The sequence below is a fragment of the Nerophis lumbriciformis genome, linkage group LG15, assembly GCF_033978685.3.
Source record: "Nerophis lumbriciformis linkage group LG15, RoL_Nlum_v2.1, whole genome shotgun sequence".
Taxonomy (NCBI): Eukaryota; Metazoa; Chordata; class Actinopteri; order Syngnathiformes; family Syngnathidae; genus Nerophis; species Nerophis lumbriciformis.
In genome coordinates, this window is record NC_084562.2 from 47,091,469 (window position 1) to 47,115,754 (window position 24,286).

Here is a 24,286-nt window from a genome sequence, read left to right on the forward strand (position 1 = left end):
GTGGCTCCATAAAGTTATAGGATTTTAAAATGTTGCAAAATAATGTATTATATTTCCTTAATGTAGTACAACAAGCTCAGTGATATTATATTCATTTTCAAATTTAAAAAGTAATTATCAATAACTTTTTTGTATGTTTGGTCATTTTCAGCCAACTCAACAAATGAAAATTACAAAATAATGTGGGCCTTAATTTTATATAAAATATAAGCAAATTATATTTCCTTGGAGTCATTATTACTCACATCTCAAGTAAACTGAAGTTTCTTTCTTGCATTAATATAAAAAAGACCCCAATATTTTGACATAAAAGCAATTTAACAGTCTAAATGTCATTCATGAACATGTAAAATGTTTTACAAGAATGTACGCCATTTATTTGCTCAAAATTTGGTCAAATTATTATCTTTAGGGTGTATTTTGAAGCACAATTTGCCACGGAGCACACCAGTCATCTTTGCACTGGCATATGCATTGAACTGATCACTGACTGTATAACGCACACAGACTTTCTAAATATCCGCAGTCAAAGTAATGGAGCTTGAATTATGTTATTTGCGTTGATAAAAGAGTACCGGTAATGCAAACAAGGCGTTAAATTTAACAGGCCTATATAAAATATATTCTCATATGTTTTGTAAATTAACACATCTCAAATTGCACTTTGTATGAATAAATTTAATGCCACCAAAAAAAAAAAGTAGGCTTATAACGTGTTTTTCTGCACATTTACAGCACATGGATTTTAACAAAACCTATCAAACAGCTTCATATTTACAGTTGCTTTTTTATGAGCAGTTTATTAAGCAGTGGTGCAAGAAGTGCACCAATGCACTTTACATTCAAAAAGTATATCTTTTCTAATGCTGTACTATCAATTTGGGTGGCAGTGAAAGGTTGAGGTCATTTGTTGAAGACTTCTAGAGTAACAATATAACATTTGGGGTTCTCAAAAAGAAGAGAAAAAGGAACCCGTTCCAGCAAAGTGTAAGTCTGTTGTTTGATCATGGTAATTTTTGTGCTCAATGCCCTAAAGTTGCAATCTAAAATGACATGATCATAGATATTTTAAAAAATTGCATAAATCCTTCTAGCTTCAGTAAGCAAACAGGCAGGATGCTATGTTGCTATGTCGAAAAAAAGCAACACATCAAGGCTTCCTGCGTCTGAAAGAGAGAGAAACAAATTAAAGCGTAAAAATAGATGTAATCTAAAGATGCAAATCAACAACATAGTAACTAACAAAGAAAAACTACAGTACAGAGTGCACATTCTTACTTTTGATGCACAAAGGCCCTACTTGTGCTTGCAACAGGAGCCTGTCAGGAAAGAAAATATCATTAATTTTCTTCAAAGTGCTAATTAGAGACTTACAGTAGTAATTTTAATCGACACTACTCATTTCATTCTCATGGCATAATCATAATTGGTTAAATGACATAAGAGCATACAGAAAACAATTCAGTTGTCATTGAAAAACATTTTTAAACTGAAAAGAAGATTAAGAATACATATCAATATACATTGTTTTCAGTTGCGATTCCAGGGAATCATTTGACAGTTGTTTTAAGGATTCACTTATAGATATCTGTGGGCACGCATGACGTCACCACGCAGGGTGCCGATCAGCACCACAGACGTTATTATTCACGAGAAAGGAAGACAGCATAGCAACTTGTAATACTTGAAAAGTGGATATTGCAACAAATTGAGAAAGTACTCCTACAAACTTTAACAGGCAACATTGAACAACGGATTTTCGGTCCCCTCCAAGACAGAAGTGAGTAAACACCAGCAGCGGCGGTGGTGGTGGCAAAGCCAACAAGTCTTCTGCTGTTAATACTGCAGGTAACTAACCAACCAACACTGGCAATCATGTTATAATATGCTATTAATAACTGTAAACTTGAAATGAATGTTTCTCATGCAATACATGACGAGACGCCGTCTGACCGGCAGTTTGAATGCCTCCTTCTGTCTCTGAGGCGTTCTCCACAGCTTCAGAACACTGATTAGTCAAAAATATCACATATGCTTCCTTAAAAAGCAGATATCATTAATATTCTGCAAAATAGTAGTTCATTTTCCAAGTTGATATTTGAAAAATTGCAGTGTACAGTTCTACTTTAATTGCTTGTATTTGTCTTTGATGTAGTTGTACTTACTTTTGAGCGCTTTTAAAAAAAATAAAACTTTTAATTTCCATGTTTAAAAATATTAAACATGTTCAGTTTCAGTTTTCAGAAACATGTTAAACATGTTAGCATTTTTGTGTAATTGTCATTAGTCACAGAATAATATGTTGTATTTTGTTTAGTACTAGAATAAAATATTTTCTATTATAGTAGTTATTTTTATATTAATTTTTTTTTTTTTTCTGGCACTCCATCGAGGCGTGGGTCTCTCAAGACCTCACTGTTGTGTTTGTATACTCATGTTTTTCAGGGTTTCTGCAAGTATCAACAAGTCTAATTTTAACTTTTTAATGCCTTTAATGCCACTTAAAATAAATACAGTTCCCATGTCCTACTGCAGCTAGTTATTATATAGAGTCAAAAGCAGACAGTTGTCTGTAAGACAAAATTGTAAGCATTTAACAATGATAATCTTCCATCCATCCATTTTCTACTGCTTGTCCCTTTTGGGGTTGGAGCCTATCGCAGGTGCTCTTGAGCAGAAGACAGGGTACACCGTGGACAAGTCGCCACCTCACCGCAGGGCCAACACAGATAGACAAACAACCAATCACACTCACATCCAATCTTGAATACTTAAAAAGTATACATTAACTGTTCCTCTCTAGCAAATTAGAATTGGCACACAAGTCTGTTTACGTATTTCACTGGGAGAAGAAACAGGTGAGGGAATCTTATGGGGTCAGGGACAGGAGGCCGTTTGACCATCGGTTGGTGACGCTCCAGACACGATGCTCCAGTGCACCCGCCCTCAGTCATGACTGGTGTGAAAAGAATGGGTGGCAGAATTGGAGACTACTTCTTGTCACTCACTTGAAATGTGTACACCAGTGGTTCGCAAACCTTTTTCACCAAGTACCCCCTCAGAAAAACTTTGCTCTACAAGTACCACCTTGATGACCAACATTAAAATACAGTAGCATAGCAGGCCTAAGTATTCATTAAAAACAAGGCAAGTTCATTAAAAAAAATAAAAATTGTGAGAGACTCATATTTTTGCAGTGTTTAAAGTACATGGGCCAGACGTGGCTGGCAAAGAGGCCTGGGGTCTGGTACGGTGTTGTTCCTTGAGCACCTCCTTTTTTTGCATTCTTCAATATTTTTGGCCATTTTAAAATTACACACAGTTTGAACAGTAACACTGTGTTGGAATATAGGAGTATAAAACACTGTACTTTAATCAAATGAGTGTTTGGCGTACCACTAGAAAGAGCCCTCGTACCATTAGTGGTACACATAACACAGTTTGAGAATCCCTGGTGTTGGAAATTGGTAGGCAGTGGTGCCAAACAGTTGGCTCCATCCTGGAATATTCTGACACAGATGCACGCACTGCATTTTTAAGACCATCCCAAATCATATTTAAAAGACATTATATGAGATTTTAAGAGAATGTTTGATATTTTCACGGTGGCAGAGGGGTTAGTGCATCTGCCTCACAAAAGAAGGTCCTGAGTACGGTAGTCTTGGGTTCAATCCCGGGCTCGGGATCTTTCTGTGTGGAGTTTGCATGTCCTCCCCGTGACTGCGTGGGTTCCCTCCGGGTACTCCGGCTTCCTCCCACCTCCAAAGACATGCACCTGGGGATAAGTTGATTGGCAACACTAAATTGGCCCTAGTGTGTGGATGTGAGTGTGAATGTTGTCTGTCTATCTGTGTTGGCCCTGCGATGAGGTGGCGACTTATCCAGGGTGTACTCCGCCTTCCGCCCGATTGTAGCTGAGATAGGCTCCAGCGCCCCCCGCGACCCAAAGGGAATAAGCGGTAGAAAATGGATGGATGGATGGATGGAGGATTTGAGACTTGAGGACCCCACAGACACTTTGTATGTATTAAGAAATTTGTGGACTGAAAAGATACATTTAAAATGTTACGGTGAAAAAATTGTTTTTTTAAATTTTTTATTAAAGAGAAAATGTACCCGGTTTTCTTGATCCTCTTCATCTTGCGTCTCTGAAGAGTCAGATCTCCTCTTGCGACTGAAACAAGAAAAAAAAGGGTCAAATAAACACCTTTCACCATCAGAATGGTTGCATTGACTCGTCCATAAAGTGAACCACAATATTGGTACACCTGGGGAATACACATTCAATAAGCCTCTTAGATATAAACAGTGTTTCCCACAGACCTATGGTATAGTTGGGTTACAGTTAAGATTAAGTGTGAAAAGTGATTACACACATACAATACTGTATGGAGCAGTATCAACAAGCTGCATTCATATAAGGTCATATTTAGGGCATAACAGGTAGCACCAAATCCATTCACTAAATTTATTCATGGCGGGCTACCACAAATGCGTGTATGTCAGGTCTCTGCAGATTTCAACAAGTCAAATTTAAGACTTTTTAAGACCATGATGAATATAATGTAAGACCATTTCACATTCATAAAAACACAAAAGTACAAAGACATAAGGAAAATTAGAGGGCCAGAATGAATTGCAAGTATGATAATTCACTGCTCTTTCACACTGGAAAACAAAATGGTTAAACCAACTAAATAAACCAGAAGACTATTGTAAACTAATTGAAAAAAAATATTAGCAAACATATCAGCAATTTTACAGATTTGCCATAAAATGGTTTTCTTGCAAAAGGTGCGGTGTGACAAGTGTTTTCATGTAACAACCAGAACGTCAGCAATGGTAGGGTAAAGCACAAACATATTGTCTGTGAAAGAGACTGTGAGCATCTCTGCTAAAGCTAAATGGTTAACTTTTGCAGTGTTTTTGCAGCTGTCAGAATTGAGAAAACAGATAAAAACATATACAGTACTACTATTGAATCTGCACAAAGTTGTGAAAAACAAAGTGCAGACAGAGAAATTGTCTAAAAAGAAAGAAGACGATTATGGCTTGCAAGCTTTAAACAGTATTTGGATGTGAATAATGTGCTCAGCTAATTTTGTATCTGGTATGTATGAATACATTTTTCCCTATTTTTTGTGACTTTTGTGAAAATATATTGCTAATAAACAAGGACTACTTTTTATTTTAGCAGGACAAGATGACATTTGCAGATCTTCCTTGCTTTGCTCATCCCACCAACATTTGCGGATCTTCCTTGCTTTGCTCATCCCACCATAAACGGAGTGTAAACACTAAACAGACAACCTTTACAGCTTTTAATGTCAGTTGCTGTATAAACTTGGAAAAAAAATTAGGAATTAGCTGACCTGAAATTATTGGAATAAATTATAAAAATAATATAGGATAGTTATGTTTTTTAATAGCTTTACTGCTGTGAATACACTACTAGTAGCGAGAAATGAGCATGTGCTTACTGTATGTAATAATATGATTTCACCTGTAAACCTCTCATATTGATCTCCTTTGGCAATTGGCGCCACTTTACCCAAATAACACTCCTTGGGGGGGAGGTTGTATAGTTGTGCAAGTGTTTGTGATGTTTCAGCATCTTTTAACAGACTTATCCTGGATTTTTCACTTTTACATTATCATTCTGTTGACTTTCACCGCAATGTTTACAAACGCTTCCCTCCTTGAAGGCTCCACATCCAGGTTCTAAACACTATGCGTTTACATCCACCGGCTTTGACCATTCATTAAATTGATGTTTCTGGAGCCACAAATCGTTGGACTTGCGCTTGCACATCTTATGCAAGTAATTCGGCTTTGCTGTGGGCTTTCGTTATGTTTTGCCGGCTCCCACGCTAAGCTGTAACAACACACCGTGCACAGCACACGAGGTGTTGTGCGATTAATTCAGACTAGACAGGACAGGTAGCCTAATTTAGTTCCGTTTTGTAGTTCCGTTATAGCGTCCTCAAAAATCTAAACAATTAAAAGCAAGACTGAAGTTTATGCATGTTTTAAATAAAAGTAATGTGAATAATTTTTTTTTATTTTTTATTTTTTAAACCTTTCCAAAACGTATCTAAAGACCTTTCAGGAGATTTTAGGGGATTTTCAGACATTGTAAGGTCCTAAATTCAAATTGTTGGATTTAAGCCTTTTAAGACCCCCATGGATACCCTGGTATGGGAAACTACTGACATGTTTATGCAGCAAAGTTTATTATATAGTTAATAGTAGCAATGTGTTACCTTGGTCTAGTTGGGCACTCCTGTCTCAGTGTCTCAACATCAGTAAACTCCACCGCCTGGCCGCCACCTCTGGTTTTAAAAACATTCCCCTGAGGATGTAAAATAGCAGTATAAAAAGGAAAATACAGAAAGAAACTTGATAGGAAAAAGGTGTCCCTTCCAAATCTGAAATGGGAAACAGCAACCTCCCAATCATGCAACATATAATGGAATCACTGATCACTCTCATCGAACAATCCTTTCTTTTTACCTTGATCAACTTGGTCGCAATCTCCCCATCGGAAGCAAGCTCTTGATGTCTAAGCACGTACTTGTGGCATTTAGACAGAGCTTTCCCGCTCGGAGTGGACACTTGGATTGCATTGGGTATGATTGGCTGCATGACAGTGTCTAGATCAACATTAGAGGGTGGTTTGTGATCTACCCATTTCTCCCCACCAGCGGAGTGTGATCGTCTGTGCACCGGATTAATTTCCCGAGTCACCTGATGATCCCAGTGCAAAGAAAACAAACCAAGACACAATTAAACTTTGTTGGGGTTGGTTGCCAACAGGAGAGCGTTCATGTGCATATAACATAGATGTACTGCTGGAAGTCATAGAGAGATTGTGTTTTAAAACCTGTTAGCTGCACTGTTCATTGTGTACAATCAAATCTCTACCAGAGCTTGCCAGCCTGAATTTGTCTTCAACGTAATCAACCCAGAATTAGCTTAAGGTGAGAATATAAATATAGACTTTATGTGTGACAGTTCAAGCAGTACATTTATATAAAAAGTGCATGTGAAAACACCCACAGAGAGGAAAGCTTTGCAGTAGTTAGGTAGTTGGCATGCAAAGACAAAGCAAAGCAGAACTGCATTCAAAATGAAATCAGAACAAGTGCAATGCAAAACTGATTCTGCAAAGTTGCCTCCTATTGTAACTTTGTATTTGAAGTAAATTTACAGTATAAACCTATTGCAAAAAATCCAAAGGTAAGTTTGAGAAGCCAGGGAAAGTCTCCAAGCAAGGTAAGAGTACTCAAGTTCGGATGCAAGTCTATATTATGACAGTGTGTCATTCAAACCAAATAGGACTGATCTGAATGTCACACGGCTGCAAAACACTACAGGATGCAATTGTAAACTAAAAGATGCTAATACACATTATGGCCGCCACTATTAAAAACAAACAAAGGATATCTAAGAGACTAGCACACACTAACCCTTATTCCTGCCTCTAGGTCTAGTTCATTGACGAGACTGCTTTCAGTGTCTGCGGCCCAGAGTTGGCCTCTCCTGCGACCCACGCTGCTGGCGCCATGGCATGGGGCGGGAGTCCGGCTCCTATACTGTGGGGTCTCCACTTGTCTAAATAGAGCACCTGTGTCTACAGGGCACCTCTGCTCCCACTCAGAGATGGAGGAGGCTACTGACGGATAAGATGAAGAGGAGGCGGGCGAAGTGTCCTGAACTGCACTAATCCTGCCTTGGCTTTGATGGGAAGGAGTTTGTCTGAAGTCCTGAAAAGTGATGAGGGAACGAGGCCAAAGCATTGTGTGTTAAGGCACACAGAAATATGTCACACACAAAAAGATGCTGCCTCCGGATTCAGAGTTATCATAAATTAGTGGCAAGCAAATTTAATCAAGTAGTAAGTGTGTGTTAAAAGTGGGTTTTATTCAAATAAAAAATATACATATTTTAAACAACTTTAAAAAAAATAACATTGAAATGTTTATTATTGTGATATTCTTGAACTGGCTAAAAAGCACATCACTCACCGGTTGAGGTGACGGCGATGAGGATCTCTTCTGGCCATGGTTGCGATCTCTATCCCGTGAGGGTCTTTGCGGTTTTTCTGGAGGCTCTGAGCCACTGCTGCTCTCAGCTACAATGGCTTGGAGCTGCTTTAGCTTTTCATCTTGTACCCACAACTTGTTTTGCATCTCCAGCTGCTTGGCATTCACTCGTCTCTTCTGTACCGCAAACGACCCAATGAAAGAAGAGAATCAAATAACGTACATAGATAGATGGCAGCTAACTTGCGGTTTATATCAACTTTTTTATCAAGTTATGGTCAAACAAGAAAAAAAACCCTCCAAACTCCAAAGACAACATGTAAATTAAAAATGTCAGCATTTTTTATGCTTTGAGTCAGCTGCGGCACATATCACATGGCGTTTCAATGCTCACGACCATAGGTATTTTGAAATAGCAGGGAATCTATTGAAAATTCCACATACACATTCTTTCTCCCACTTGAATTTGGTGTCTGTGACCATGCCCTGCATTTGCTGCTCCATCCGTCTCCGCTCAGACTGTTCCCTGTGGAGCTTTTGTGCTCGAGTCTCCAGCTCCTGCTCCAGTGAGCGTTTGTCATGCTCATACATGTCAGTCGTCCTCTGCAGGATGTCAATCTAGACAAAAAAGAAAGACTGATCAGATATGATATAACAGCCAATTTAGCCCATATATATAATTTGTATTCTATAGTCAATCAAGACTGCTAAACCAGTTGTTCTCAACATAAACTAATTGTTGCATAATTCAACTCCTAAAAGCAAAATAGATTTTGGACAAATATTGAAATGGGGATTAGTTTTAGTTGTTTATTTAAAACCATGTAATTTAATATTCATTTGCAAAATGTGATTTGATGATGATCTTGTGATCCCTTAGGTTGAGGAAAGGTTTAGCAGAACTAAAATGAAATTGTCGAATTGACAGGGCTGCACGTTTTTGAGAAAAAACCTGATATTGATATCTCTCTCCAAAATTGTGGATTCTCTTGGCGATATTAATATTTTATACATAAACATAAAACTGCGAAAACAAGTGAATACTGTCAATCAACATACTCTTGTCTCAAGGTGCCACATACAGTATTAGAACAATATGCAAAAATTTACGTTAAAAAATATTTGGCTTTATGCAGAGAGACTCAGATTTTGACCACATAATGCTCTTAAATTGAAGAAATAATCGATAAAAAAATAGACATTGTTTATAATGTAATTTAATTACCGGTATACTTTATAATATGAATGGAAGTAACCATTTAAAAAGGACAAACATTTATTCTTCATAACTCTAGAATTGTTTACCAATATACTGTGATTGGAAGGTAAATAACTATATTACCCAAAATAAATAAACAAAAAATAAAATGGACTCAATTCTGCAAGCCACAATATATACTGCACATCTTAAACTGCTTTTGTTTTGTCACTGTAAACGAGGTCGATTGTTATCTTTTGGTTTATTGTCATCTTAGCATTCTTGCTCGTACATTCGTGTTAATGGACTCATATTGCCCATCCGATTTGAAGCTGAAACATTACCACAACATTACATTGGCTTTATAAATCTTTTTTTTTTTACTTCAAATTATTGTTATTTAGCTGCACTTCTCATTAGTGAGTCGCGAGTAAGAAGGGCAGGGCTGGGCGATTATATGAACGTGATAGATGATCACAATTAATTTGAGTTTGATCACAGTGATCAGCTGTTTACCATAATTACCTTAATCAAACATGGCGGAAATGTCTGTCAGAAGACACCAAAGCAGTAAGTAGTAGGGAAGCAATGATGCTCAGTATTATCCTGCGAGCTACAATCCGCAACCACCCGTCCACACTCGCGAAGGTCAGGCTCCTCCACGACAAAAATAATGTTCAATCAGCGTTGTGCCTTTTCCCCCACAGTTGGAAGTCTGTATGTGCTTCCTGTGTTTTTAAAGCTGGCGTCCCGATCTCTGCCCACCAAGACAAAGATTGTGGATGACTGAAAAGAGGGCTCACTGTGTTCAGTTAATTCTACTGTTTAATTAACACGTTCAGGTGCTGAGAGCGAGTGAGACGTTTTTCTCTCTGTTTGAAGTGAGATACGAACAAACACAAGGCTCAATAATTCGGACTGGCAATGTCTGTCACTCAAATACCAGTGATGGCAAAGATAAAAAACAAAAAACCCTCAGCTTTGTGCTGCAACGTTACTGCAATAATTAAAACATTGATGTCAATTAATCGTGCAGCCCTAATCAACACAAAATGTCCTGTATGATCTCACAAACTGGTTTAGTTTTTTCTGAGGTAGAAAAACACGCAAATGAGAATTTTGCTTTGTTCACTTTATGTAAGACTGTATTTCTTGCATTGAATCAACTTGGAAAGAAAAAAATAAAACACCATAAATTCGACTGACCGTTGACGATGGGCAAAATCAAACAAATCCGATTTGACTATGAAAAACCTCAATCGAAAACGCACCGAGAAAGCATAACAAATATGTTACAAATCAACATTCTTAAGTTGTTTCTTTAGATCACAATATGGAGCCGCCTGCAAGTGCTTTTAGATAAGGTAGGATCAGCACCTGCTCGTAAAGAACAGCAATAACGGCTTTGATTTCCAACTCTAAAAGTCTCCACTAGTTTTCTAAATTGTCACTTTTTTTTATTTTAAGACAAGCGAAACTCAAGGGTTCTGGTTAGGGTTGTCACAACATCTCGCCATATTATAATGTGACGATATTTTTAATTAGGGATGAAACGAAATGGAAATGTCATATCCGGGTTATTGTGACTAAAGCTATCACGGTTATTCCATTCATCCATTTTCTACTGCTTGTCGCTTGCGGGGTCGCGGGGGATGCTGGAGCCTATCTCAGCTGCATTCAGGCAGAAGGTGGGGTACACCCTGGACAAGTCGGCACCTCATCGATTATTATATTCATAAATATAATTGTTTTAAGTGATCCAGGAACATTTTAAAATGTTTCCTCGTCCAATGATTGTCAGTTTTCTTAAAAGCAGGGGCTCAGGAATTGTGAGCACTATCTCAGCAACAGTTCTCATTCAAAGTGGCGCTGACTTTATTAACTTGATTGGTCAAATATTGTGATCTAAATTAATTGATCTATTTATTTTTTATTATTAATTATTACTTGGTAATAAAATAATCTTGGATGGTGCTATGAGCAATAAGAACGAACTAGCAAATGTCTAATTATTTGAAATAGCCAATTCAATTTTGCTCCATTCACAGTCCAACACATGATCCTTAAACTCCTAATAATGAGCTATTTAACTTTATATGGATAATTGTGGGAAGAAGGACACTGGCGTTGAACTCAGCGCACAATTAACTGCAGTGTGATCGCTAATGAAAAAAAGCATGCACAGCATGCTTTTATAAATTTGAATTTATTTTGCTTACATAGATTCTGAGGACAGTGTGTATGCAATGTTTTACGAATCAACGCAGTTTTATAAATGAGGTTCTAGGCTCGTAATGTATTAGGGCGAACATGTAGTATCCATGTGGTGGTCAAATTCATTTGTGGAGGCAATGGATGGGAAATATGATTATCTGCATATGTTAATTAACCAAGAGAGAATACCTTGTATTCCAGGGTTTTGGATTTTTTTTCCATTCTTTCAAGCTCCATCTTTTGACTGAAGATAACTTTATCCTTTTCGCCCAGTTTACTTTGCTGGTCATGGATGAAATTCTCCTTCGCGCCACACTGACTATCAAATTGCTGAAGCATTGACCTCAGTGTATAGGCTGTGGAAGAAAGCACAATGTCAGTAAATAATCTAGTGAAGAAAAAACATGATTAGCCCTGAGCTGACAAATTTTGCTGAAGTATATACACATATATATATATATATATATATATATATATATATATATATATATATATAAACACATATATTATTGCTGATAAACGATATTGTCAGCATTATTTTAAGACCAATTTAAGCACTAATATATTTATAATATATAATAACGTAAGTAACCCTGTAAAATGGAATAAAGTTGTATTTATTTTTAATATCTTTTACAATTGTAATTGGATGTCATTAACATTTAATATCCTAAAAAGGTAAAAAAAAAAAATGGACTCTCAATCTCTGTTAGCTAAAACTGCTCTTCAACAAATATTGAAGATTATGAAGTTCAGTTTTTTCCCCTAGTTAGAAAAACTGGGAAATGTGTTTGTTATTGTCCCTGTCAGATACCACAAATTCAGCATACTGGCTCGCTCGTTCATGTTGATAAGACTAATCTTGCTCATTCGGTTTAAAGCTGAAATATTACCACCCACAACGGGACATTTGGCTTTGCAATCATCTATTTTCCTTCTAATTTTTGTTACTTTATAGTGATTTGTATTTGCGATAAGCAAACTATCACTACTCATGTGTGCAAGATAGCAGTACCGCCTCCACTCACTGAGACAGATTGTGGATGATTGACAAGAAGGGTAACTTTACACCGTTATTTAATTCTGCTACTGAACTAAAACACTTAGGTGGTGAAAGCGACACAGAGTAAAACGTCTTGTACCCTGTTTGTAAGGAAGAGACAAAAGAAAACACGCACAAACATTGCAATTTATCAAGCTCATTGCAAAGTTATCGAGCTCATTTTCATTTGGCATTCGATTAATTGACTTATTATCACCCAGGCCTAAATGGAATAGAATATTAGAAGGCCATTAGATTCAACAGCTGCATAGAACTATTGTTTGTGTTTTCTTTGTTTTGCTTTTTGGCAGCAAACTGGTAAGGTTTAAATAAAACACTCTCTAAAGGTCATTACTACCAAACAGTAAAATCTAACTTGACTCCAAATAACTTTGAATTAAAATTATATCCATTTCTGATTCCCATTTACATCAATAATAAGCTGATTAATTGATTTCCAGATCGTGAATTCCAATGCTATGTTAATGTTTCTTTACCAGTTTTGTTGAGTTGCTCGGTTTTCAGCTGGTGGATATGATGCCTTCTCTTCAGAACCTCAATCAGGCGTGGCAGCGTCTGATCATCTGACGGATCGATCAAGTCACAAGGAGGCAGAGGTGGAAGGCTTTCAATAAATTGATTCAGCAGAACTGGGTCATCTACAGAGGAAAACAAACTCAAGAAATTATCTGATTTGGACATTGGTCAGGAGATTCATTTTCATACACAGGCAACAGAGATTATTTATGAATCAAATCACACTGAATCCGATGTTACAAAAGAAACCTCCATAGCACTATACAGTTCTAAAATGGATATTCATCATACAATACAGGATGACAGGACCTTAACCATTGAGTAGTAATGACTTACCAGCATTACTACGACCTGCTTGGTCATCCCTGAACACTTGGTTTCGTTGCCTCCGTCCTGCAGCAAGACCACATATGGGCCTGTCAACTGGCCGTGCAACTTCCACTTCCTGTGTCATCTCTGCAAACCGCATTACAAGCTGCAAAACAAAAATACGATTAAGGTCTCGAACAAGAATAATTGAACAACTTGATCTTGCTCCGTTGGACAACATTGTGTTACGGGTTCGGCTAAAAATGCTTTGAACGACATACATGTAACAATAGACGAAATCGTTTAATGAGTGTCGGATGACTTCTTGTCAATTAGAAGCTGAAGCGTACATACAGAAGTGCGTGGATTAAAACACACTGACTCAGCCATTTACTTGATGCTGGAATTGTTACATCTTACACAAGAATGGCCCATTATCCTCGCCAGGACTAGCCATTCCAGGTCTAGATTGGCTGTCAAAGTGTACCAACTCGTCGGATTACGCTCTCATAAACTTTCAACAGCACTGAGACGAGGAAGCAGCTCACTAGCCGGTGATGTCAACATAGGCACATAAGCTAGCGATCACGGCGCTGCTATAAATAGTTTGTCTGCTTTAGCGCTTATAACAATATCACTAATATTTGGTTAATATTCAAGTCAAAGCATGTAAATGGAGTAGTGTATGCGGTTTTATGGGCGGAATAGATCTTCCTTTGGTTCCAATGTAAGCGGAATTTTATTTATGTATATTTACGAGTCAGAATGCATTAAAAAAAAAAAAATGTAATTCAACTGTCTTCACGTCTTTCATAATGATTGTGAATAATAAACTAAATTCCCCAAAAACTGCAGTTGCCCTGTAAGTGTGGAAGAGTTACCTAATGTGGTATATTTAGTTGACATTTAGTATTTCTTGAAATTTGATTACCACAATTGCACTTGGTGGTTTGAACGCAAGATAACAGCAACAACTAGAATATAGATTACCATAGTTTCCTCATAATCATCAGCCTTTGGGTTGACACACACTATCATTTTAACCTTTCCTTCTCCATCAAAGTAGTTCTTAAACAGATGAGTCACTTTAGAGTCCCTGTATGGCACCATCTGCAAGAGAAGGGCGTAATGAGAGTAAAAACTTACCCTTATCCAATGCCACAGCATTACTAAAGGGGAGTAAAAATAGATACCAACCTTATTTGTGCCACACATTTGGTTCTCTCGTAGGACTTCCATACATGTGCGCAAAGTCATCAAAGACTGGTTTATATTACCTGTTGGTAATAAACAAACATATGACACGTGTTCTGTAGAACCATGAACTATGGGTGGGCCATACTGGAAATGTTGGTATTGATCTGATATACAGGGCTTGTACCTGTGATATTGATACTTAAACTTGAAATGTTATCATCTTTGAATAATTTTGGAAATATGCCTTTCGTTAGTTCATTATGATTATGGGAACACAGGAAAACAATTTTATGCAAAAAAAGTTTTTATAACTAAACACAACAATCCAAAACAATGTAATAGTATATAAATATAAAACATACTCCCTATTACGTTCTAATACACAAAATTGTTTTAGAAAAAAGTCACAATTGCAAAATAACAAAAAGCAACATTGTAAAAAAAAAATGCTTACATTCATGCAGATATTTGTGAAAAATAACATTGGTAGGGAGGGGTGGGGCAAACAAGCCTTAGTATCGATCACACTAGAATCGATCAGATACCAATAACCATGTTGGTATCATCAAGACTATCGTTATTTGGATCGATATGCACAGCCCTACCACTAGCCTTTGTCATTCTCATGCTGTAACAGACTAACCCGCTTCACGCAGACGGCTCCCCTCGGCTCTCGTTCTGCTGTTGCGCTCACTACCTGCCAGGTCAACCAAACACAGCTGGCTCACGTTTACCTGGTTTTTGTCCTAAAAAACAGATTTAAAAACAAAATTGTTTTAATATTGACAAAAACAAGCAAACTTAATAACCCTAAAGTCTGCTTTTTTAATCAAAGCTTCATGTTTCTATTAAGGGAAAAAACATTTTTGAAATCAAACTTTTAGATTTTTTATGTGAATATATTATCTACCGAGAAACCTTACACATTACCTGCATAATGTGATCTCCATCAGCATCTAGAGGTGCCTGAACGAGTTTTAAAGTGAAGACACTGTGGGAACGACTGGATTCGCGGTTCAATTGAGTGTGTGCAATCCTTCTTTTCTTTTGTCCTAGAAAGAGCATTAGTCACATATTAAACAAAAGCACAATCGTTGTCATAATTTACCCAAAAAGTTTGCAATTACATCGTTAGTGCTTTAAAACCCAAGGTAAGCCAACTTTTTGAAATTTGAATGAAATATGGTTTTTACATTTGTATATCTAACACTGAAGTTATGAAAATATTTTAAGATAATGAAGATATTGACAAAAATAATAACCCAAATAACCTAACCCACATGCAAAAAAAAAATCTTCCCATAAAAAAGGTATTTTTACCATGTTATACATATTTACAATATCTTTATTGTAAATATTATACACCTTGTATGTACAGTCTATACACATGTTGCATAAAAGTTTACTTAATTGTTTTTATATAGATTATGGGTAATACAGTATACATTTATGCTTAGTTGAGTTGACTATGTGGTCATCAAATTACCGGAAATATGGACATTTTCAAAAATAGGACAACTTCTTGATTTCATACAGAACTCTAATACTAAACTCCCTGGAAAAAGTAGGAGATATAATTTTTGGGCCACTTTCAAATCACAAGTACAGTTATTAACAAAACATAAAAAATGTAAGCATTATTGGTGCCGGAAAACAATTGATTCATAATTAATCGATTTTGATTCGCAATTGTTATATATATATTTTACAATTCTGAAAGGATTCATATTTTTTTTTCAAGAATTGATTTTTAAAATATGTTTAAACCATCTGCATCATAAGTAAGCAACCATTAGGAGCTACTGTAACCTGTAACCTGCTTTGAAAGGCGTTTATTATCATCCATCCATTTTCTACCGCTTGTCCCTTTTTGGGGTCGCTGGAGCCTATCTCAGCTGCATTCGGGCAGGGTATACCCTGGACAAGTCGCCACCTCATCGCAGGGCCAACACAGACATAATGTTCATACAAATACATACACACACACACACACATACATATATATACTGTATATACACATACACACACACACACACACACACACACACACACACACACACACACACACACACACACACACACACACACATATATATATATATACACACTACAAGAATCTGTTTAAATCATCGAATTGAGAGTTGTTGTAAGAGTCACATCTTTAATGAGTAAAATTTTTAAAAAAAGGTGCCATATGTAGTAATGTGGCCAGAAATGGTAGTGCAATCCGGTCAAAATTATGTAGCCTCCTCCCACTCTCCATGACTGAGGTTGCCAGATACGCAGCCGAATCCGAATCCTACTCCAAGGAACTTCAAATGGCAATCGACGAGTCCTACGCTGTAGGTTTCTCTTGTTTATGCTTCTTGCAAGATGGTTTATTAAGTAATTATGCCACATTTTACTGATGTCGATTAGCCAAATATAATTATAAAGTTACGCAGCAATATTTTCGTCGCGAGTCGGGACAGATTGTTGGCATTACCCAGCTAAAATGTCTAGTTTGACCGTACCGTCCACCATCGAAATAATTATATATAATAACATATTATATGTTATATATCGCATAGGCCTACTTTGATGGCAAGCCAAGGCCAACAGTAAAATTACCGCCACATTTCGTTCAGCATAACTCCATGTTGCATCCAACCTGACGCACTGCATTCTCTTCCATGTACGCCATCTTCAGTGTAGAGTGCAATTCAATGAGCCAACCCACGTTACACAAAAACCACGTTACGCATAAATCATATAGCCTACTACCATGTCAATACACGAAGTAGAAAATCCTTACATTTAATGCATTATATTGTGCCAAGCAAATAGCACTCCATATGTGCCCAATGCACATACTGTACCAGAAACCGGAATTAGCCGTGCTAATGTTGGAAGGCATTTCCTCAGTGTATCAGCATATTGAGAACGAAATAGGCACTGACACTACCCATATCCACATAGGTTTTATTTGTCGAAAATATATGTTTCCCTGTCATTTGGAATACACATCGACATACAGGCTAACAGGCATATATTTCCCCCGTTAGCCTATATGTCGGTGTCTCATTGACCGGAATAGCATGCTAAGTAAGCATTACACTAGTGTGATGATGCTTCGCCCCTAAGCATTCGTTGCACGAACATACTAGCTTTGTTAGACAAGGTCATAGACTGTATTGAACAATATAGTATACATACGAAATGTCCATTTACATTTATTACAAGTTATAAGAAAACGTAAATGCCTGACTTATCTATCAAGGAGGAAATTAGCAAGTTTGAAAAAATCTTCCCCGCCTTCAATCGTCTCTATCTTTCAAAGACATCCCCGATACAAATCCTTGTTTTGTTCCTGGCTTTGTTATGAATAAGTTGAGAATTGTAATGACGCCTTTTAGATTCACTAAAGTCTGACATGTTTAGTAACTTTACCAGTGGCAGTAGCTCGACAAAGAGGGTGGTGCGTAACTGGCAACCTGGATGTGACACACTCACTGACTTTCTAATTGGTCAAACAGTGGAGGGCGGGCCATCGAAATGAAAACAATAATATTTTGGGGCTGTAAATCTAATTTTGAAATGAGCAAATCCTGGCTGAACTACTGTTATCAGTTATAAAATGTATTCGTAAAAAACATGATTTATTAATGCTTTTTGACATATCAGGGCCATTTAATGATGACTTGACATGAAATTATTACATATGGCACCTTTAAGCATTGAAATTGTTTCAGGAGAAGGAATCAAACCAATTCCTACTCACCCCTCCAAAATACTTCAAATGCCTCCTCTGTAGACTTGACTTCCACTTCTGTGCAGCCAGCTATGTACATGTTATGATTCTGATCTTCACGCAGTATCTTGGATTGAGGTGTTCTTAAAAGATGGAAAGGTTTACAAAATGTTAGTCACAAAATCAGCAATGGTACAGACGGTAAAAGGAGGCTGGATAAGGGAACACGAGTATGCAGTTCTCATTTCTAAAAAAATTAAATAAAAAGGCAAACTCAACTAAATGCATTAATCGGCTCAATCGTGCAATTGTTAGAAAAACATTCCGATTTCAGCCTCATTCCCGCAGCATACAGTTACATACAAGCTCAAGTCATTCCAGGAGTTTTGCCACAAACACAGCAGCAGCTCAAAGCCTAGCTAGTAAACCAGAATGACAGATATTAATTCTAGTAAACTATGTTGCGTGGGATTAACTCAGCGCTCCTCAATTATTTTTTGTTACGCCTCCCTAGGAAGGAGAAAATAGGGGTTGTAAATGACATGAAAGAACTGGGGCCTCATTTTTTAAAGGTTGCACAGTCTCGCCATGTTTTGAGCTTGTTAAATAAAAAACAAGTCTTGCATAAAGAAACAGTCTTGCATTCAGTCATGTAAATAGGCGACTCAGAGTTCAGCAATACCCACAATGCAATGCGTGTCCAAGTCACACTTTCAAGACCTATGAGACTGCGTACAAGTGCGCGTAGCATGGATTTAGAAATCAGATTTTTTTTTTTTGCGCATGTACATCCTGAGGTTGAAATTGTGCTTCACGCAGTTTCATAAATGAGGACCCAGATATGACATCCTTGATTGCTATAGTCAAGCTAAAGCTACAAATGAAAACCTTTTAAGGACCACGTACACAAAATCTGTGTTCTTTACAGGCGTGCCTATACCAAGCCACCTAACTAAAGACACAATTATTTATTATAAGTGACAATGTGGGATTTCATTGTGAAATAATTTTCTAACTGTGAAAACATATCTCTTACTTTGGCCTGATTGGGTCAAACGGGATATCTTCGAGAAGATCATAGATGTAGTTATTATAGATCTCAATGTAAGACACAAAGATGCTGTAACAGCAGTCTTCATCCACATTGTCAGCTTTGCAAGCCTCTTCTGGACTGATCATGTCTGCAAATTCTGGGTCAGCTTTCTGTCTAAAAAAAACAGCAAAAGAACACAATTAAAACATTCCTAATGATCGGTTCAGTAAATAGTTGGCTGCATGAATTGCAGACAACCAAAAAAGCAAAGCAAACAGTAGGTAATACCTAGAAGAAGGCGTTTTTGGCACACAGGGTTGAGAATCTCGCTTCTGTCTTTCCAGAAGAGCATCCACATCATTCTGGATGTCTATTCCATTTTTGTCATCTGGCTTGAAAACCTATGCAAAATGTTGAACATTTGAATTGAAGACTTATTTACATAATTTGACATAAAACACTCCAAACAAAGCACAAGTTTCTCAGAAACTACTACATAAAAAAAATGAAATGCAATACATGTGCCTCCACCTTTTCTGTAACTGAAAATGTCCTGAAAATATAACTAGGATATGCAGGTATTTTATGATTTTTTTTTTTTTAATGTAGGACTTACAAATCTTTTAGCTTGAAAGGGGCCGATACTGTTGAAGAGTATGTCGAGGGAACGTGGGAGGAGTCCACCTTCTCCAGGTGAGCCAGTCATGGTGAAGGTCTTGCCACTTCCTGTTACACCGTATGTAAACAGCAAACCTGTAAGAAATCACAACATTTCTTTCATAAGACAGGAACATAGTCATAAAGTAGTTTAACAAGTGAAGATGTTTAAGAGTTCCTACCATTTTTACATTGAATGAGGTCCTCTACTAACGGCTTGGCGACATCCTCAAACAGCTCCCTTTGAGTAGTATTAATACCAAACACTTTTTTAAAAGAGTACTGCGTCTAAATAAAAAATCATCAAAAGGATAATTTAAGTTACATTGTTTTTTGATTCAGTTTGTCCAATAAACCATTGTCATCTAATGTACATACAGACAAATTGTATTTTAAGCTGCAATTTAAATGTATCTTTGAATTATGTAGTATACTGCAATAATGCATCATATTGTGACTCAAGTATCGTAATACGTATGGGATCGTAAAGTGCTTGCCATAATCCTGCCCTAGGTAATACACACATTAATTGTAGTGTGACCAGAGTTTGACTTATGTTTGGACATCGGTGCCTTTGTTGTGTAGTAATTTACATGCATCCTTCACACTTACCTCTTTATATTCTCCATTGCGGTTGGCTTTAAGACCATCAGGAGCATGCAACTGAATAGTAGTGTTGCTGATCATTTCAATACAACATTCCTCATTCTCTCCTCCAAGTGGGCGTATACGGCAGTACACCTAAAAAAAAAAAAAAATTATATTGCAAATTATATTAAATTATATATATGATTTTCTTCAAAAAGTCTCAAAAATGTATACAGTACATACATTTAAAACAAATATGTTATTAATTAGTATTTACATAATATTCTTATATCGCTATATTTTAATTGTTGCTGCTTATTGTACTATGTATTTTGTCGAGAATGTTTCAAGTGCTTAGAAACTAGAGGTGAGAATCTTTGGGCACCTCACAATTCAATTACGATTCCGATTCAATTCAATTATAGTCAGGGAAAAGTTGCCTGTTTTTCTGCAAACAGATTTTTTCTCAGTCATCATATTATACAGGTGAAACTCCTAAAATTTGAATATTGTGTAGAAGTCCATTCATGTCAGCAATTAACTTCAAATGTGAAACTAATCTGTGCTATTAACTTATAACATGCAAGCCTGTATTTGTTATAATTCTGATCATCATGGCTTGCGTCTTTTCAAGTTTTTCTCGCCATTTCCAGGCCCTAAATGGCTGTCAAAGTGTGCCAACTTGTCAACATTTTCAAAAGATATATCATGATACTTTTGGAGAGAATGAGCTATGGTTTTATTTGCATTCTGGGAATGCCCATCTTGCAGACATACTCAAAATGGGTTACAAAAGTGACTGTGGCACAAAAAATAGTATCTACTGCCTGGAATATATTAGACTATTAGGAACATCGGCACTTCAGAGCAACACTGAAGTAATGAGGGGTCTTCACTTACACCAACAGGATCTTTCTCTGCATGGTATGTCTTTTTCAGCCCGTGCCTGCGAGGCGTCTTGCCCTTCCTAAAAGTAACCATAACAATAATGAGATACATAATTGTCCAACAATCTTACCCAAAACAACATTGCATCTTCCGGGTCACATACACTCGTAGGACTTTTCTTTCTATGGCAGATTTTTGAAAAAGCTCACGGAGATGTGCTGCATTTCAGACGACGTCAGCTAAATGAAAAAATCAAAACAACCCCTTTGTTGAGACAGGTTATGTTTTGATGATTTTCACTCAGCTATGCATCACCTGGTTACGCTCGCATTTGATGACATCCTATACAAGGATTTTAGTCCATCAGTGTGGTCAGCGTTTGCACTTGCTTCAGTCAGGACTAAAAACCACTAGAGACCCTTCGCTAGGGGGACCTCGGTCCTCATGTTTAGTCCGGTCCTGGAATGCATTCACCCTTAGCAAACAGACATGAGTTGGTTTTAACTGGACTAAAAAGTGAAGAGTGTGAAGTTTGTGAACGCTAGGGTTGCACAATTTTGAGTGCTTTTTCTCTCCAAAATTGCGATTTTTATATTTGATACATATTAAATGCATATAAATGAGAAAATAACGAGTGAAAGAATACATTTTACTTTTAGACCTTCAATCAACATCTTGTCTCAAGGTGCCAGGCATTGGAACGATACGCAAATATTTACTTTAAAATCATATTTGGCTTTTTGCAGACTGAATCAGAGCTTTTGGCTACATGTTTTTAAACTGAAGAAATAACCGATGAAAACAACAGTTTACAATGTAATGTAATCATAATATACAATAATAATGCAGGCAATTATTTTTTATTGTATATACAGTACAGGCCAAAAGTTTGGACACATCATTCAGTGAGTGTTCTTTATTTTCATGACTATTTACATTGTAGATTGTCACTGAAGGCATCAAAACTATGAATGAACACATGTGGAGTTATGTATTTAACAAAAAAAGGTGAAATAACTGAAAACATGTTTTGTATTCTAGTTTCTTCAAAATAGCCACCCTTTGCTTTGATTACTTTTTTGCACACTCTTGGCATTCTCTCTATGAGCTTCAAGAAGTAGTCACCTTAACATGATTTTCACTTCACAGATGTGCTTGAAGCTCATCGAAAGAATGCCAAGAGTGTGCAAAATTGTAATCAGAGCAAAGGGTGGTTATTTTGAAGAAACTAGAATACAAAACATGTTTTCAGTTATTTTTCTTTTTTTGTTAAGTACATAACTTCACATGTGTTCATTCATAGTTGTGATGCATTCAGTGACAATCTACAATGTAAATAGTCATGAAAATAAAGAAAACATTGAATGAGAAGGCTTCTCCAAACTTTTGGCCTGTACTGTACGTCAGAATTAAGCTTGAAAACGGTCTGTAAATCATAATCGATGCAACATTTTGATCAAAGAACCACCACTACATGTTCTGTAGACCAGTGTTTTTCAACCTTTTTTGAGCCAAGGCACATTTTTTGCGTTGAAAAAAATCCGGCGGCACACCACCAGCAGAAATCATTAAAAAATTAAACTCAGTTGACAGTAAAAAGTCGTTGTCGCAATTGTTGGATATGACTTTAAACCATAACCAAGCATGCATCACAATAGCTCTTGTCTCAAATTAGGTGGGTGTACTGTCACGACCTGTCACAACACACCCTGACTTATTTGGAGTTTTTTAGTGTTTTCCTGTGTGTAGTGTTTTAGTTCTTGTCTTGCGCTCCTATTTTAGTGGCTTTTTCTCTTTTTTTGGTGTTTTCCTGTAGCAGTTTCATGTCTTCCTTTGAGCGATATTCCCCACATCTACTTTGTTTTAGCAATCAAGAATATTTTGGTTGTTTTTATCCTTCTTCGTGGGGACATTGTTGATTGTCATGTCATGTTTGGATGTACATTGTGGACGCCGTCTTTGCTCCACAGTAAGTCTTTAATGTCGTCCAGCATTCTGTTTTTGTTTACTTTGTCGCCAGTTCAGTTTTACTTTCGTTCTGTATAGCCTTCCCTAACTTTAATTGCCTTTTCTTAAGGGCACTAACCTTTTTTTTAATTTTTAGTTCAAGCATTAGGCATCTTTTTACCTGCACACTGCCTCCCGCTGTTTCCGACATCTACAAAGCAATTAGCTACCGGCTGCCACCTACTGATATGGAAGAGTATTACACGGTTACTCTGCCGAGCTCTAGACAGCACAGACACTCAACAACACATCATTTGCAGACTATAATTACTGGTTTGCAAAAAATCTTTTTAACCCAAATAGGTGAAATTAGATAATCTCCCACGGCACACCACACTATATCCCACGGCACACTAGTGTGCCACGGCACAGTGATTGAAAAACACTGATGTAGACCACCGGGAAGCGTTTGAAATGTAGAAAAAAAATCATAAATTGCAGTATGATCATTACAATACCAATTACATGTTTGACTGGTCAGCATGAGATACAAAATATAATTTCCAGCTTTTCTGGGCCTTGGATGAGAAAATAATTCAGCTTCAAATGTACTTACGTACACTTTAAACTGTTGGTAATAAGAGCTTTATGTGTATCAAATAATAGGCTATCATCATTTCTTTTTATTCCTTTCATGAAAATGCATATATACAAGCCACGTACAGTTCACACTTACATTGTTTTTGTGTCTTATACATTTCTATGATCAGAAAGGAGCAGATGGAAGAATAATATTCTCATATTCATCTGCCCCCCTTTTTAACACAAATTATTTTAGATGACTTTATCACTGTTCCTTCCACCAACACCCGAACTCCAACATACTTTTTAATTTTTGTTT

At 36.9% G+C, this 24,286-nt stretch overlaps 1 protein-coding gene across 4 annotated transcripts in view; it reads right to left on the minus strand.

The window, feature by feature from the left end:
• The window catches only part of LOC133616157 (kinesin-like protein KIF23), a 26,587-nt gene continuing 2,301 nt past the window's right edge, over positions 1-24,286 (minus strand). The window contains exons 2-23 of one of the 4 annotated variants that reach the window (XM_061975295.2): positions 21,451-21,517; positions 20,575-20,703; positions 20,145-20,250; positions 19,922-20,058; positions 19,594-19,706; positions 19,309-19,479; positions 18,303-18,415; positions 15,473-15,594; positions 15,186-15,288; positions 14,543-14,622; positions 14,336-14,455; positions 13,373-13,511; positions 12,997-13,158; positions 11,647-11,813; positions 8,490-8,663; positions 8,028-8,222; positions 7,470-7,766; positions 6,514-6,747; positions 6,264-6,352; positions 4,117-4,174; positions 1,279-1,319; positions 1-1,166 (exon numbers count right to left, since the gene is read on the minus strand). In XM_061975295.2, coding sequence (XP_061831279.1) covers positions 1,151-1,166; positions 1,279-1,319; positions 4,117-4,174; positions 6,264-6,352; positions 6,514-6,747; positions 7,470-7,766; positions 8,028-8,222; positions 8,490-8,663; positions 11,647-11,813; positions 12,997-13,158; positions 13,373-13,511; positions 14,336-14,455; positions 14,543-14,622; positions 15,186-15,288; positions 15,473-15,594; positions 18,303-18,415; positions 19,309-19,479; positions 19,594-19,706; positions 19,922-20,058; positions 20,145-20,250; positions 20,575-20,703; positions 21,451-21,517 — 2,833 coding nt within the window. In that variant the 3' untranslated portion in view covers positions 1-1,150. The remainder of the gene's footprint in view (positions 1,167-1,278; positions 1,320-4,116; positions 4,175-6,263; positions 6,353-6,513; positions 6,748-7,469; positions 7,767-8,027; positions 8,223-8,489; positions 8,664-11,646; positions 11,814-12,996; positions 13,159-13,372; positions 13,512-14,335; positions 14,456-14,542; positions 14,623-15,185; positions 15,289-15,472; positions 15,595-18,302; positions 18,416-19,308; positions 19,480-19,593; positions 19,707-19,921; positions 20,059-20,144; positions 20,251-20,574; positions 20,704-21,450; positions 21,518-24,286) is intronic. The other 3 variants (XM_061975297.2, XM_061975296.2, XM_061975298.2) reach the window with 3 other exon arrangements.